Raw genomic sequence first — 14,122 nt, 5'->3', positions numbered from 1 at the left:
CACTGACAGGTGGGGGCAGGCACAGTGAGCTGGGTCAGTTTGGAGTGGAGGATATCCGGGATGATGGTTTTGAACGCTGAGCTGAAGTCGACAAAAAGGGCCCCTGCATAGGTCCCTGGGGAGTCGAGGTGTTGCAGGATGTAATGCAGTGCCATGTTAACTAGCAGGTGGGGCGACACCAGTCTTTCAAAGGACTTCATAACTACAGATGTCAGGGTGACAGATCTGTAGTCGTTCAGTCCACTGATGGAGGTTTTCTTGGGGACTGGAATGATGGTGGAGCGTCTGAAGCAGGAGGGGACTTCACACAGATCCAGTGACCTGTTGAAGATGAGTGTGAAGATGGGGGCCAGCTGATCAGCACACACTTTCAGGTTTCTCAAACCTGCAGTAAAACACATGCAGGTTGTCTGCTAGTTGACAGTCCTCCGCAGCGGGGGGGTGGTTTCCTATAGCCAGTGATGCTTTTCAGGCTTCCCCACACAGATGAGTCGTCGTTGGCTGAAACCTGAGTCAGAGTTGGTCCTGTTGACGAGAAGAATTTCATCCATCCTGTTGACTAGGGAGCAGAGATTTGCTAGGTGGATAGACGGGAGTGGAGTCCGGGTCCCTCTCTGGTGTAGCCTCACTAAGGCGCCTGCTCATTTGCCCCGCCGGTGTTTCTTCCAGATCCCGTAGATTGCAGCTGCGCCTCCGATCAGAATGCCCATACAGCATTCTTCGTTCACAAAAATTGGAGAAAGGTAGTTTGGTGTGAGTTGTCCGATATTTAACAGTTCTTCTCTGGTAAAAGTAATCCAGGATGGGTTGCAAAAGACAGAGAAAACAAAGAAAAACAACAAATACAAGAGAGAACGAGTAACCAAGGCTGGCATCGTCTGCACAATCTTAGATCTTACAGCCACTCTACCTCACGAGCCACAGCCGCTTAACAGTCAAATGTGCTAAATGTTGTGATTTTATGTTTGGTATAAATGGAAATAGGAAAAAACAAGACATGAACATGGGGTAACTGTGATAATAATATCTTTATTAGATATTAATTATTTCCAAATATTCAGAATTTATAAAAGATTTCTGTTGTTTCCTTTCTTAGAGAGCTGCAGGATGGCGAGTACAGCGGTTGTGACTCCAGACTTACCCAATGATAAACCAAACCACTTTCATTTGGTCTCCTGGATGAACAACCTTCTGCAGACAGACTTCAAGGATGTGCGGGAGATGTGTTCAGGTGCTTTATCAATATGAGCAGACCCAATGCAGTTTTTCCATGCATCTGCTTTAGCCTACTTTAATCATACCGAGCCACAACAGTCCATTAGTACATGGATTTCCACTCTGGCTGCACAGCAGTGTATAGCTTTGCCAGTCCATGCTGTTTTTTGGGCTTATGTAGCCGCACGTGATGGTCTCTTTTCTCACACAGAGATGAGTCATGCACTAAACTAAGCTGTCTGTACATTAGTAATCTATAGCTGGTTTGGAGTTTAGCTTCACTCATGTCTGTTCATACTTTTGCATACTGGTGCAATTGGAAAAACGGCAAAAGGGTGTTTTTACCTCAGCCATCACCTCGTGAAGTGTCTTTATATGTGTGTGATTTTACAGGTGCCTGTCACTGTCAGATCATGGACTGGATTTTTCCTGGCTCTATTGACATGACCCAGGTGAAGTTTGATGCACAGGGGGAGGATGACTTCAAGCACAACTTCAGTCTCCTCCGTGAGGCCTTCAGCAAGAGCGGGATCACGAGGGTATGCACTTTTCTTTCTAGTGGAGTAATGCTGCAATTTCCTTTTTACTTGACTGTTACATCGGTAGAAGGAGAAGCTGTTGGTTTCCAAAACTGATCCCTTATAGAAAAAAAAAATACTTTCAAGGCTCATGCCAATGCTTTTGCCTGCTTATATACATCAAACTGTGAATTAGTTATGATAAGATTACATTATACAGTGAAAATATTGTCAAGCCAGGAGGAGTGAGCTTCATCTGGTGTCAGGGAGTGGTGTATAATGCTCCTGTAAGATGTGAGGATGTGAACCCAATTAAAGAGCCAGTAGGCAGAAGCAAGGTGGATAGAGTTTATTGTCATCTTACAGTATCGAGGGATCAGGCAGAGAGCAGTCACTTGGTCCGGTCCACGGTCGAGGTCTACAGCAGTCCAACAGATAGGGCAAGGCAGAATCTTTGGTCGGTGATACAGGCAGGGTCTCAATCTCAGAAGAGCAGGCACTAGGAAAGAATGGCTAGAGAGTCTAGACAAGGCATAGAACAATCTGGCAGCTTCCCACTGAGTGAGAAGCTGCTATATGCTGTTGTAAGCAGGTGTGAGTAATGGAGAAGCAGGTGAAACCAATGTAGGTGATGAGATAAAGTTCCTGGGAGCCGGGGTGGGCTGGGTACAGGAAGTAGTGTCAGAATAAGAGCATGATACAGGAAGCAGACAGGACAGAATCATGACATCTGGATCTGGTTGCCTGTCAACTAAATAGTAATGGCAAAGTCACAGCACCCAGCCAAGAAATAGTTCAGCACAGAACTCCAAGTAAAAACACAACTTATTTTTGTGGGTGATTGTCAAAGTTAAACTAGTTTCTAAATTTTCTAATGTCTTATTTCCCTTCATTTAGACCATTCCAGTTGAAGAGCTAATAAAAGGAGACTTTAAAAGCAACTTGCAGATCCTGAAGTGGTTCAAAGCTTTCTACGAGGCAAATGTGAAATGTGAAGAATACGACCCTGTGAAAGCTCGTAACAGCCGTGTTATCAGTCCTGTTGTGGGATCTCCACTGTCACATAAATGTAACAAAACATGCTCACATTCATAATTCTTGATAATAAAATAAGCCAGTGCATTGTGTTTAGATGATCACATTTACAGTACTTATGCAGTAATGTTTTTTCTTACTTTGTCAGGGAGCTCTAAATTGGAATCAGACATGGAAGAGAACGACACTGAAACAACCAAAGACTTCCTTTACACTGAAAAGTGGAAGGATATTTTTGATTGGGCTGAACGTAGTACACTTGGAGAGCACTACACCTACTGCCGCTGTTGCACAAAGAACCTGACCACATTTCATAAAGGGCTTCTTGATCTCAGACGACATGGGGAGACAGCCACACACAAAAAAAGGGCTACAACTTTCATCAGCGCTGACCCGCAAAGCCAACTGTCTGAGCCGCTGCCCTGCAGCGACGCAGCTCTCCGCCTTATTCACAACCACTGTTACACTGGCTCTGCTAAAGGTGAAGAGGTCTCTAAACACTTTGCACGCTCTAAGCTGGGGCTGCACTACCCCAAAGATATTGCATCTGTTTGCCAGCACACTCCTTACTGCGTATACATCTATGTGGGTGTAACAGTGGGAAAGGATGACACCGTCTCTGTGGTCCTTGTTGGGTTTTTTGATGTCGAAGCCTCCAGGTACTGCATCCGATTTCTGGATGCTCTTCAGGCAGGAGAAGGTGCAGGAGATCAGACAGAAGCAGCAGCAGTGGTGGAGACCTTGAAGAAATTTGAGTTACCCAGAGATAATCTTGTTGCTGTTTATTGTGATGGCAATGGTGCAGTCTCAGAGCAGATCTGCTCAAAGCTCAGGGAACTTAGCCCAAACATAGTAGCATTGGGAGAGCTGTACACTATTGCTGATGTTGCTTGCAGTGCTGGGGTGAAGTGGCTCTCCAGTCACACTCAAGAGCTAATAGCACTCATCCATGCCCACAACTCCTCTTGCACTAAGAAGAATGACAACCTAGACACTCTTTTTGGCTCAGATATCAGTGTGGACAGTCAGTCTTTTAATCTCAACACCAACTGCCTTAAGTTTTACCTGTTCATCACAAAAATCTTGGGAATGTGGACAGACCTCATGTTGTACTTTAAATCTTGTGAGAAGAATGATGACAAAGCCAAGTTAATCTGCTCCAAGTTGCAGGATCCCAAAGTCAGGGCAACATTTATGTTCCTGGAGCAGGCCCTGAAGCCTTTGCACAGTTTCCAGAAGCATCTGCAAACACAGGAGGAAGCTCCCCGTGCTGATATGCTGCCCATTCTGGAAGAAGCCAGTAGCCTGCTGTGCACCTACACCTCCTACTTCCTTCATCCACAAGCTGCTGTTCGCTTCCTCAAGGAACATGACGCCCGAATCCTTAAAAACAAGAAGTTCCACCTATCAAGTTCGGAGCTCAATCTGGGTGGGAAAGCCGTGGAAGACTTCCTGAATGAGTCTGACTCTGCAGAGGTGCTGCCACCGTTGAAAAAGGAGGTGTTGTCTTTCTATATCGCACTCACAAGCTGCATTGCAGAGGGGCTGCCCTTCAGTGATGGGGTGCTAAGGAGCATAGCTCAGCTGCTGAAACCCCAGAGCAGGCTGAAAGTGACAGGGAATCTGCAGCTCCCCCAAGGAGACCAACCAGCTCACGAGTGAATTCCTTGAGTATCAGCTGGCTGAAGAGGGAGAGAAAGACAAATCAGCAGAGGTTTCACTAGACAGACACTGGGCCAGTGTACTAAAGGACACCGAGCCGACCTCTGTCTTCAGGAAGCTTGTTTTGACCCTGTTGTCTCTCCCCTTTCCACCACTTGATGCTCACCAAGTTTTTTCTCAGGTATGTAAATGGAGGTGCTGTATTAGCATCTTCCGTCTGTGTTTGTATTTATTTTTAATTAATTTTACACATTTTCTGCATTTCCTGTCCCAGGCCTTAGAGAATAGAGACAGTGCACTCTTCTCTGACAGTGAAGCCTTAACAGAAAGCAAGTATGACGTCATGTCCGACAGCAATCTCTCTGACACCTCCACCAGCAAGGACTCTCCAGTTTGCACTAGAGGTAAGAGGAACAGTGCCCCCCCACCCCCCACCTGGGCAAATTAACAAGTTAAACAAACCTCATTTAATAATCTGATAAATAAACCACCTTTCCTGAGATGATGACAGTGACTCGGATGGTGTGTAAGAAGTCGACAGATTTGGTCATTTGATGTTATTTACACTTCTATCTTATTCCCTAGAACCGAACAACCTTAATGTGACACTGAAGTTGTGTGAAGTCCGCCTTACAAAAATCAATCGTAAGAAAAGAAATTTTAAGTTTTTATTTGCATAATTTACATGTTGTTATTCAAGGGAAATTTGATTATAAAATGTAGTACAATTTAATGTAGTTTGTGAACTGAGAAAAGGTTCAGGTGGTTGTCATTTTCAGTTTTAGCATGTCAGAACACAGTTTGCACTTCTCTGATCTCAACATTAAAACGTGACCTGTGTCCTTTCAAAGGGCCAGGGAATGAAAATGACCACGTACCTGGAGAGAATGGTGTTGTGTTGACAGAGGTACAGTCCTTTCCTCTCTGGCCTTCTGCCTTTAGTCCACTACATCTACATGGAACAGAAGCAACTTGGTTTAAACATTCTCATTGTTAATGACAAAATGTGACCACACATGCTGTCAGCTAGACTTGTAATGTGTGGCAATGTGTGTAATGAGCATGTCTTTTCTCTCAGGGAACCAGCAGGGGAAGTTTTGGCTGGGAGAGCAGCTTGCGCCAGAAGCCACAGGCCCGCACAGTGTTTCAGGCTGGTGCTAGCACCTGGTCCAAACCTATAGGTCTTGAGCAGGACACCAAAAATGATCCGAAGCCCCAAGATGAGGGGGTAGGTGTACTCAAGTATACTACATCTGTGCTCTCTGAAATGCTACTGGATGTACAGTGACAGACCAAGCTTTATGCTGGCAACCACGTTTAAATTCAAAGTTAATACCTTAGTTTGAAATCACAGTACTAGTAATGAGATTTCTCCGTTGTGCTACTTTGAAGAAAGAGAATGTTCTTATCTTAATGATGAAGGGCTTCCTTGTTTCTTCTTTTTAACAAATTCTTTTCTTGTCACCTGAAAGGAAATGTCAGAAACAATGATAATATGAGTGGCGGTAAATTTGGAAACATCTTTACCTAAACTTACAAACTATTAAAGTTACAGTAATGTTTGTTCTGTAATGCAACTAAGTTACTTTTGACGTTGCTCTGTTCTAAATGTGGTTGTGGTTCAGGCAGAAGAATCATCACCATCCAATAATTCCACACCAAGAGGACGACGGAAACACGCTTATCGGGTACTGAAATATGTAACAGCTGCAGGAAAAGCCCCACGATACAGCTGTTCTCAAAGTCTGCTCATCAAGCATATCTGTCAGATTTTTATCTTCTTTCAGATGAAAACTTGGAATAATGTCTGCTTTCCTTGCTTTGTTTGGACGTTTGTAGGATGGGAAAGGGTTTCTCACAGGAGAGCTGGTGTGGGGGAAAGTGAGGGGCTTTTCATGGTGGCCTGGGATGGTGATGCCTTGGAAATCCAAGTCTGCTCCCCCGGGTATGCGGAGGGTGGAGTGGTTTGGAGACGGGATGTTTTCAGAGGTTAGATGCCCAGGGCGTGTGCTCAAGCTACAAAAAAACAAACACTTCCCATGTGTTGATTTGGAATTTTGAATCACCATTGCTTTCTGTTGCAGATTTGCACGGATGGTCTGCTGGGATTTAATGCCTTCACTAAGTGCTTCTGCAAAAACTCCTTTGCCAGCTTGCCCATGTACAAGGAAGCCATCTACCAGATCATTGAGGTAAGAGACCAGAACTGTTAACTATCAAAGCATATGGAATATCATAAATCAGCGTGGTCCTTTCTACCATTTTGCCACAGTTATAGAAAAAAGAATCTTCAGCTCCATCTTTCTACTGGGCTTAAGTTACAGTAAGTGGAAAGTTGGTTGCAGCAGCTATTTGGCTGTTTTTGACTTTAAATGGGAGGAAATCAAAAGGTGTGCTTACCAACATGTAAGCAACCCCTTTCTATGAAAAAACCTTCTAACATAACAGCTGACAGAACTATAATAATCAAACACAGGCACTTTCCCAAGACTCTCAAACAGCTAAGTGCCCATTTGGTCTTGTCAACAAAAGCAAACATCAAAGATGTTTCATGTCTTATGGTGTCAAATACTGTAGATTGCTCAGGATCACTTGAGTGAATGTGTTAACCCTGTGCCAGGAAATGTTTTAGCAGAGCTCCAGAATTTCATCACATCTGTAATTTGCAGTTGGCAGGTGAGCGGTGTGGGAAATCATTTTCTGAGGCTGGAGGAAATAGAGAAAAAGAGCTGAAGCTGATGGTGGACTGGGCTTTAGAAGGATTTCTTCCTACAGGACCTGAAGGATTCACATCCCCTGGTATGGGCCCATTAATAAATCCATCAAAAATGCACTAAGTACTGTAAAAAAGTGCATAAGAGTGCACCATATAGCCAGTAATGTATCACAGAATGAATAATAACAACAACATTTCTGGGTGGAAAAACGTTTCATGTATCATAATGAAATGAATATGTTTCTATTAAATTTCTCTTGATTCCATCTCTTTCTGATGTTCAAGATTCTACTGCGCACCATGATACCACTGACTCTACTCTGTCCGACTACCAGCCTCCAGCAAAAAAGAAATATGTTTGGAAAAATAAGGCAAATGCATCCGCCATCACCTGTAGCAGAGGTATGTGTTATTTTTGTAAGGATTTAAGCTGCAAACAAAACAACATGAAAACACTCTCATGAACCTAAAAATTTGTGGAACCTACTAAACTCGGTTTTAGATTTCATGATATCGTCGTCATTATTTTTTCCTGTGTTTGATTTGTTGTAATATTTTCTTTACAGAATCAATAATAGAAAAGGTCAAAGAGAAAGGCAAAACAATTGAAGGTATGTTTGGTGTAATGGTATGGAAGAAGATGATCATTTTATACCTTTTTTGATATAAATATGAAATCCTTAATTCTAAGATAATAGTTTGTTATTTCAGATTTTTGTTTGTCTTGTGGATCATCTGAGATTGACGTGCCGCACCCGTTGTTTGAAGGTGGTCTCTGTCTAAAATGCAAGGTAATCTAATTGATCTATTTTGGTCTACTTCAGTGTGCTCTGCTTTACTCCATCCCAGCCCAGTTTGTCAGTGTCTAACCTCCATCTGAGGCACAGCTGCCTTTAACATCCCAAATGTCCCACAACGACCTTGTCACTGTTTGCAGGGCAACTTCACAGAAACGCTGTATCGCTATGATGAAGACGGCTACCAGTCGTACTGCACTGTGTGCTGTGGTGGCCTCGAGGTCATTCTGTGTGGCAACGCCAGCTGCTGCAGGTAAATGCTACTCAGGTGGCTTCTTTGACTCACAATACACAAATATAAGTTGACAATTCTTATCAATTACACCATAACAATTCATAGTCATATCAGTTGTGCCTTCTATAGGTTTTTTTCCAATTAGTTTTTTTGTCGTTTTTTGTGAACTGTAATATTGGACTATACAAATACATTTACTACAGTTCTGTAACAATTTGCAGTATATAAACAGGAAGTATAATGTTTGGATGGATTCACTAAGTTAGGCTATGGGCTAAAACTTGACAGCTTATTGGACAACATGAGAGACCTCATATATATTAAAATTTTGTAAAATTGGCATTGAAATTATGCTGAGCGTCCTATTAGCGGTAGAGCATTGTTCGGGCCACATATTTCTGTCCAAACCCTACCCGTGTATGAGAGCGTGGCATCTGAACACAATCCGGACCCAACACAGTTCTCAGTCGGAAAAGGGTGGCTTGTTCCCTTCAGGTTGGTGGAGAGTTCCTGCCTCAAGTGGAGGAGTTCAAGTATCTTGGGGTCTTGTTCACGAGTGAGGGAAGGATGGAACGGGAGATTGACAGGCGGATCAGTGCAGCTTCTGCAGTAATGCGGTCGATGTACCGGTCCGTCGTGGTGAAGAAGGAGCTGAGCTGTAAGGCGAAGCTCTCGATTTACTAGTCAATCTACATCCCGACTCTCCCCGGAGGAGCTGGAGGAAGTGTCTGGAGAGAGGGAAGTCTGGGCATCTTTGCTTAGACTGCTGCCCCCGCGACCCGGTCCCGGATAAGCGGAGGACAATGGATGGATGGATGGATTAACAAAGCAGACATTTGAGCGCTCCAGCCTTCTAGCCTAAAGTTTGACCTACGTGTCCGAAACCGGCCTGGACCCGAACATAATTTCTGGCCCAAACTTTCATGCACCGAGGTCCCGTCGCACTCGGTTCGGGTATCCACGCTCTAATTAGCAGTTCTTGTTTGCAGTGTATCCATGAGTGTACAGGTAACTGTCACTGAAACACTTTGACAATGAAGGAAGTTTTAGGGGTTACAGGGAGCATTTTACTTTGATTTCTTAAGAGGTTTATCGTCATTTAATTTGTTAAGGACATCTGAGCTAAGGATCCTTGGAAAGTTACACTGAACCTTGAAACTTCGTCGTCCCTGTGAGCTGTCAGTGCAGCTTTAACTGCTGACTGTTTGTAAGGAGATGAAATCAAAAGGCAAAACTACAAAAACTAACTTTTGTCCCTTCCACATCATGCACTTTTTTGCCTAATGTCTCTCCCTCCTAAACAAAAAAAAAAAAAACATTTTGGTGTGTTTAATGTGTGTTTTCATCCACATTCCAGTCTGAATTTCACTGTTCTAAATGACTAAGTAAGAAATAACAAGGATAATTAAAGACAAACTGGTCAATCTCCAGTACGTTCACTAGTGCTCATGTTCTTGGGTGTTCTCTGTCTCTCCTAGATGCTTCTGTAAGGACTGTCTGGACATCCTGGTGAGCCCGGGAACCTTTGACAAGCTGAAAGATGTTGATCCCTGGAGTTGCTACATGTGCCAGCCGTCGCAGTGTGAAGGAAACCTCAAACTCAGACCAGACTGGAGCGTCAAGGTTCAAGACTTCTTTGTCAACAACAGCGCCATGGAGTTTGTATGTACTTCCCTCCCAGTTCACATTTCTACTTCTCGTGTTGATCAGACCACACTAAAAGTTTACACACTAAACTGAGTTGTCAGTTTACCAACATCAGTAGTGCAGCCACTGCAAAGTGCGTCATGTTCTCTATTTCGTGAGACTGTCAGAGGTGTTGACTGAGCTCTGTGGTCATTTTGGAGACGGCGCTTCGCTGTACAGTTTAACAGTTTTTCACTTGTCAATATATTATTGAGAACGCCAAAGAAACAACAAAACTTGATACCATCTTGTAAGTAAAAACGTAAAAGACGGGAAGACAAGGTGACGACATTTAATTAGCTAACTGGTGCAATGCTGAAAGTTGTCTCTTTGCTTTTTTTTAATCACAGGAGCCTCACAGAGTTTACCCCTCTATCCCTGCCGATCGGCGCAGACCAATCAAGGTGCTCTCACTTTTTGATGGCATTGCAACAGGTTGGTTCATTGGGTAACGCGTCAGTCGTGTAAACTCTAGTGTTGTTTGAAGACAAAACTCTTTTCTTCTTGTGATGTTTCACTTTATGGAGAGGAGCCTTTGAGAGCTTCAGTCACAAAGTCACTTGAAACAAAAGAAGAGGAGCTTCTGTTTCATAAAATGTGTGAATTCTTAACTTTCTTATTCTAACTACTGTGGCATGATGACAGGATACCTGGTGCTCAAAGACCTGGGCTTCAAGATCGAGCGCTACATTGCTTCAGAGATCTGTGAGGATTCGATTGCTGTGGGGATGATCAAGCATGAGGGAAAGATCGAATACGTTAATGATGTTCGCACCATCACACGGAAACATGTGAGTGTGTGCCACACAAACCTCTAAAACTAATGTGACCTCACATTTAGCTCTGTGGTCATTTTGTTTGTGGTTAAAGTTTATTTTATCAGGTTGTGTAAATTTGTGTCACACCAAAGAGGCTAAGACCACAAAAATATGAACACAACTTAAGCTCTGGATTTGTGTGTTGCAGCTGGCTGAATGGGGTCCATTTGATCTTCTGATTGGAGGCAGCCCCTGTAATGACCTGTCCATGGTCAACCCTCTTCGAAAAGGATTATTTGGTAGGCAGCTTCCACATTCTGTTAAACAGTAAACAAACAGAAAATACAGTCACAGTAGGTTCATCTAAACTCTTCTTCTTTGATCACTCTTTATTTATCTCTGTTTGTCTTGCAGAGGGAACTGGAAGGCTCTTTTTTGAGTTCTACCGGATACTGACCTTGTTGAAGCCGAAGGAGGAGGAAGACCGTCCATTCTTCTGGTTGTTTGAGAATGTGGTTTTTATGAGTTCCAACGACAAGTCAGACATCTGCAGATTCCTTGAGGTGATTATATTTGGTTACTGGTAAAGGTATCCTCTCAGCCTGATGGCAGGGAACAGACTACATTAAGTTTTATTGCTCATTATCAGCCTTCTTACTTTTTTCAGTGTAATCCAATTCTCATCGATGCAGTGAAAGTCAGTCCTGCTCACAGAGCACGCTACTTCTGGGGAAACCTCCCAGGCATGAACAGGTAAATACTAATACACAGTCATATTCCTTTCTTCATGCAGATTCTCACACTGGAAGAAAAACATTTCTTCCATAAAGAAGCCCAGTTTACATGCCAGTCTGTGTTTCTCTTTAGACCTCTTGCCACATTTTTAGATGACAAAGTGGCTCTCCAGGATTGTTTGGAGGTTGGGCGCATGGCAAAGGTAGAAGCATTTTGTTTGCTGTTTAAGATAGATGATAACCTGAAGTGTGTGCACTCTGTGGTAGTTTGTTGTAACCAAGAAACGGTTATCTGCAGCTCTTGGTATATCTCGAAAACTCACTTTCCTGAACAAAAGTCTTGAAAAGCTGTACTTCCTACAAGTCCTAAATGTTTTCTCTGTTGCAGTGTGGGCAGCAATGTTTGATGGGAAATGTCTTTGTATCTGATTGTGTGCTGTCAGGGGACACTACACACTTATAAACTAAAAGTGGAATAGATTAGACAGTGGATTGTGCTGCAGGAGGCTGTTCAGTCCTTTTTATGAAGGTCTGTCAGACCTGTAGTCAACACTGTCACCACTGCCAGCCACAGAATCAGAATCAGCTTTATTGGCCAGGTGTGACGGAGACACAAGGAATTTGACTCAGGTATATTCCCCGTGTGTCTGTCACACATTAGCTAGGGAGTTCACTGTATCATGATGGCTGAGTGACATTTTAGCAAAATATCAGTAATTATATCATTAAAATCTATTGTTATATATTGCTGGAACTTTCTGAAAAATGTAAGTAAATAAAATAATTCGAGACCATATTTCCATCATATCCTCATACTTTGGCTGGTGTTATTGTGGCATTAAATTGCAATCTGTGTGGTATTAAAAAGGCCTAGGATTCTTCAGTTTAACTTTGTGAACCCTATAGACATCCTGAGAAAAACTCTCTTCTCTCAAAACCGGTAAAACACCCTGATTCTGATTTGTCACCTCCCCATGCAGTTTGACAAAGTACGCACCATCACGACAAAGTCTAACTCCATAAGACAGGGAAAGATGGGCGCACTACCCGTCAGCATGAATGGCAAGGAGGACTACCTGTGGTGCACTGAAATGGAACAGTAAGTATATCTGACATTAACATGTTCTGGTAAACATCACATATATATAATCACAGCTGTAATCTCATGTTTACTGTGTTCAATTCATAAGCAGTTTATTTGCAGCTGCCCGCAGTCCCCCGTCCCCAGCCAGTATAATTTACACAGAGCTCGTACATTAGGCAAAAATATAAGCTGTTTCTAAATATTGTTAAAACTTCTTAAAAGCTGTGTAAGTCATTTCCAAGAGCTTCGGTGACCCCTCAGTTTCAGCTGATAGAAATAAAGTGGTAATAGTAGCAGTGGTGTTAGTAACAGACTTATAGGCTGAGGTTGCATCTTCGAGCAGCATCAGTGTTGGTTTCAGCATTTGTTCTGGTGGACTGGTGATTAATATGTCCAACGTATTCTTGTATGCCATACCCACCCTGGTGTTTTCTGTCTGTTTTCATGCAGAGCCACTATCTAACAGATGCATCTTTCAAGGTTCATTAACTAAGATCTTATCCATAGTCTGATAAATCAAGTGAAAAGAGGCAGAATGTGGTATTTCTCCCCTGTCCCACCCCCCTCCATGACAATCTGTTTTATACAGTGCTACTGTTGTTATTCCAGCTTCGCTACTCTGTGTTGTCAAAACCAGGTTCATAAATCAGCCCTGCCCGCTACAGCAAAGGTTATAAGAAGCAATTTCTGAACAGGGAGTAGTCATTTCAAACTGCCAGCCATGGAGGAGCTCTCGGCAGGTAAAAGTCTGAAACAGTGGCTGCCCGACTGAAGAGGTCTTGTTCTTTTCACAGAGAGTGAGACAAAGAAAGAACAAAAACCAAGGCTAACATCGGTTTGGTTTTTTGAGATGTGGCGTCTTCCTTCTGGATGTGATGGCATCTGTTTGTTTTGGTATCATTAGCGACCTAGCTTAGCCATGATTTTACCTTTTTGTTGAATGAATATGATTTTAATTTGGAGTCATTTCAGCTTTGAGTAACATTAGTGCTTTGTGTCACATTAGCAGTAACCAGAGTGTTGCACTGGATTTCCAAAGTCATGGAAATGAGCCACTTTGTCATGGATAATGAGCAAGTCAAGTCAAGAATCTTTATTGTCATTATGCATAGCACAACGAATTTTTTTCCGGCAGCTCTCGGCTTAAAAGACAGACATATTATTTACATAACACACAATTGTATAAGTCAATATGAGAATATGAACAAATAAAAAGGGATGTATGGGACCTAATCAGGTCAGCAGCATGTTAGCAGCAAGAGTGTAGTAACATTATGAGGTGCAGCTCAGTGCAAATCTCAGTCTTTAGGAAGAGGTGTGAGGTCCAGTGTTCTGTGTCTGTCCATAGGGGGGAGGTTGTGTGTGTGACTAGGGAATGGGAGGGTGATTGATTTCACAGCTCTGGGGAAGAAGCTGTGTCTCAGTCTGTTTGTTTTAGTCTTTATATTCCTGTACCTTTTCCTGGAGGGAAGAGGCACAAACAGACCGTTGCCTGGGTGGGTGGGGTCTGCAGCAATCCGTCCGACCCTCCTCTGGATCCAGTCAGTGTATAGTGAGTCCAGATCCAGAAGAGGACTCCCTACGATGCCCTGAGCTGTTCTCACCACCCGGGTCAAGTCCTTTCTGTCCTGTGCAGTGCAGCTCCACACTGTCGCACTGAGACAGAGGATGCTCTCTACTGT

The 14,122-nt window shown here is 43.1% G+C and overlaps 1 protein-coding gene across 1 annotated transcript in view; it reads left to right on the top strand.

The window, feature by feature from the left end:
- Positions 1–14,122, top strand: part of LOC109970330 (uncharacterized) — a 21,116-nt gene that overhangs the window by 3,723 nt on the left and 3,271 nt on the right. The window contains 25 exon segments of the mRNA XM_020617823.1: positions 1,097–1,231; positions 1,609–1,754; positions 2,631–2,802; positions 2,917–4,384; positions 4,386–4,611; positions 4,705–4,834; positions 5,016–5,075; positions 5,282–5,337; positions 5,509–5,658; positions 6,056–6,118; positions 6,270–6,419; positions 6,515–6,622; positions 7,100–7,229; positions 7,432–7,548; positions 7,713–7,757; positions 7,858–7,937; positions 8,084–8,196; positions 9,657–9,840; positions 10,215–10,299; positions 10,510–10,655; positions 10,831–10,921; positions 11,037–11,185; positions 11,290–11,375; positions 11,490–11,559; positions 12,337–12,455. Of these exon segments, the coding sequence (XP_020473479.1) occupies positions 1,097–1,231; positions 1,609–1,754; positions 2,631–2,802; positions 2,917–4,384; positions 4,386–4,611; positions 4,705–4,834; positions 5,016–5,075; positions 5,282–5,337; positions 5,509–5,658; positions 6,056–6,118; positions 6,270–6,419; positions 6,515–6,622; positions 7,100–7,229; positions 7,432–7,548; positions 7,713–7,757; positions 7,858–7,937; positions 8,084–8,196; positions 9,657–9,840; positions 10,215–10,299; positions 10,510–10,655; positions 10,831–10,921; positions 11,037–11,185; positions 11,290–11,375; positions 11,490–11,559; positions 12,337–12,455 (4,279 nt within the window).

Source organism: Monopterus albus, unplaced genomic scaffold (genome assembly GCF_001952655.1).
Source record: "Monopterus albus unplaced genomic scaffold, M_albus_1.0 scaffold194.1, whole genome shotgun sequence".
NCBI classification, from domain to species: Eukaryota; Metazoa; Chordata; class Actinopteri; order Synbranchiformes; family Synbranchidae; genus Monopterus; species Monopterus albus.
This window is presented reverse-complemented; position numbering and strand designations above follow the sequence as displayed.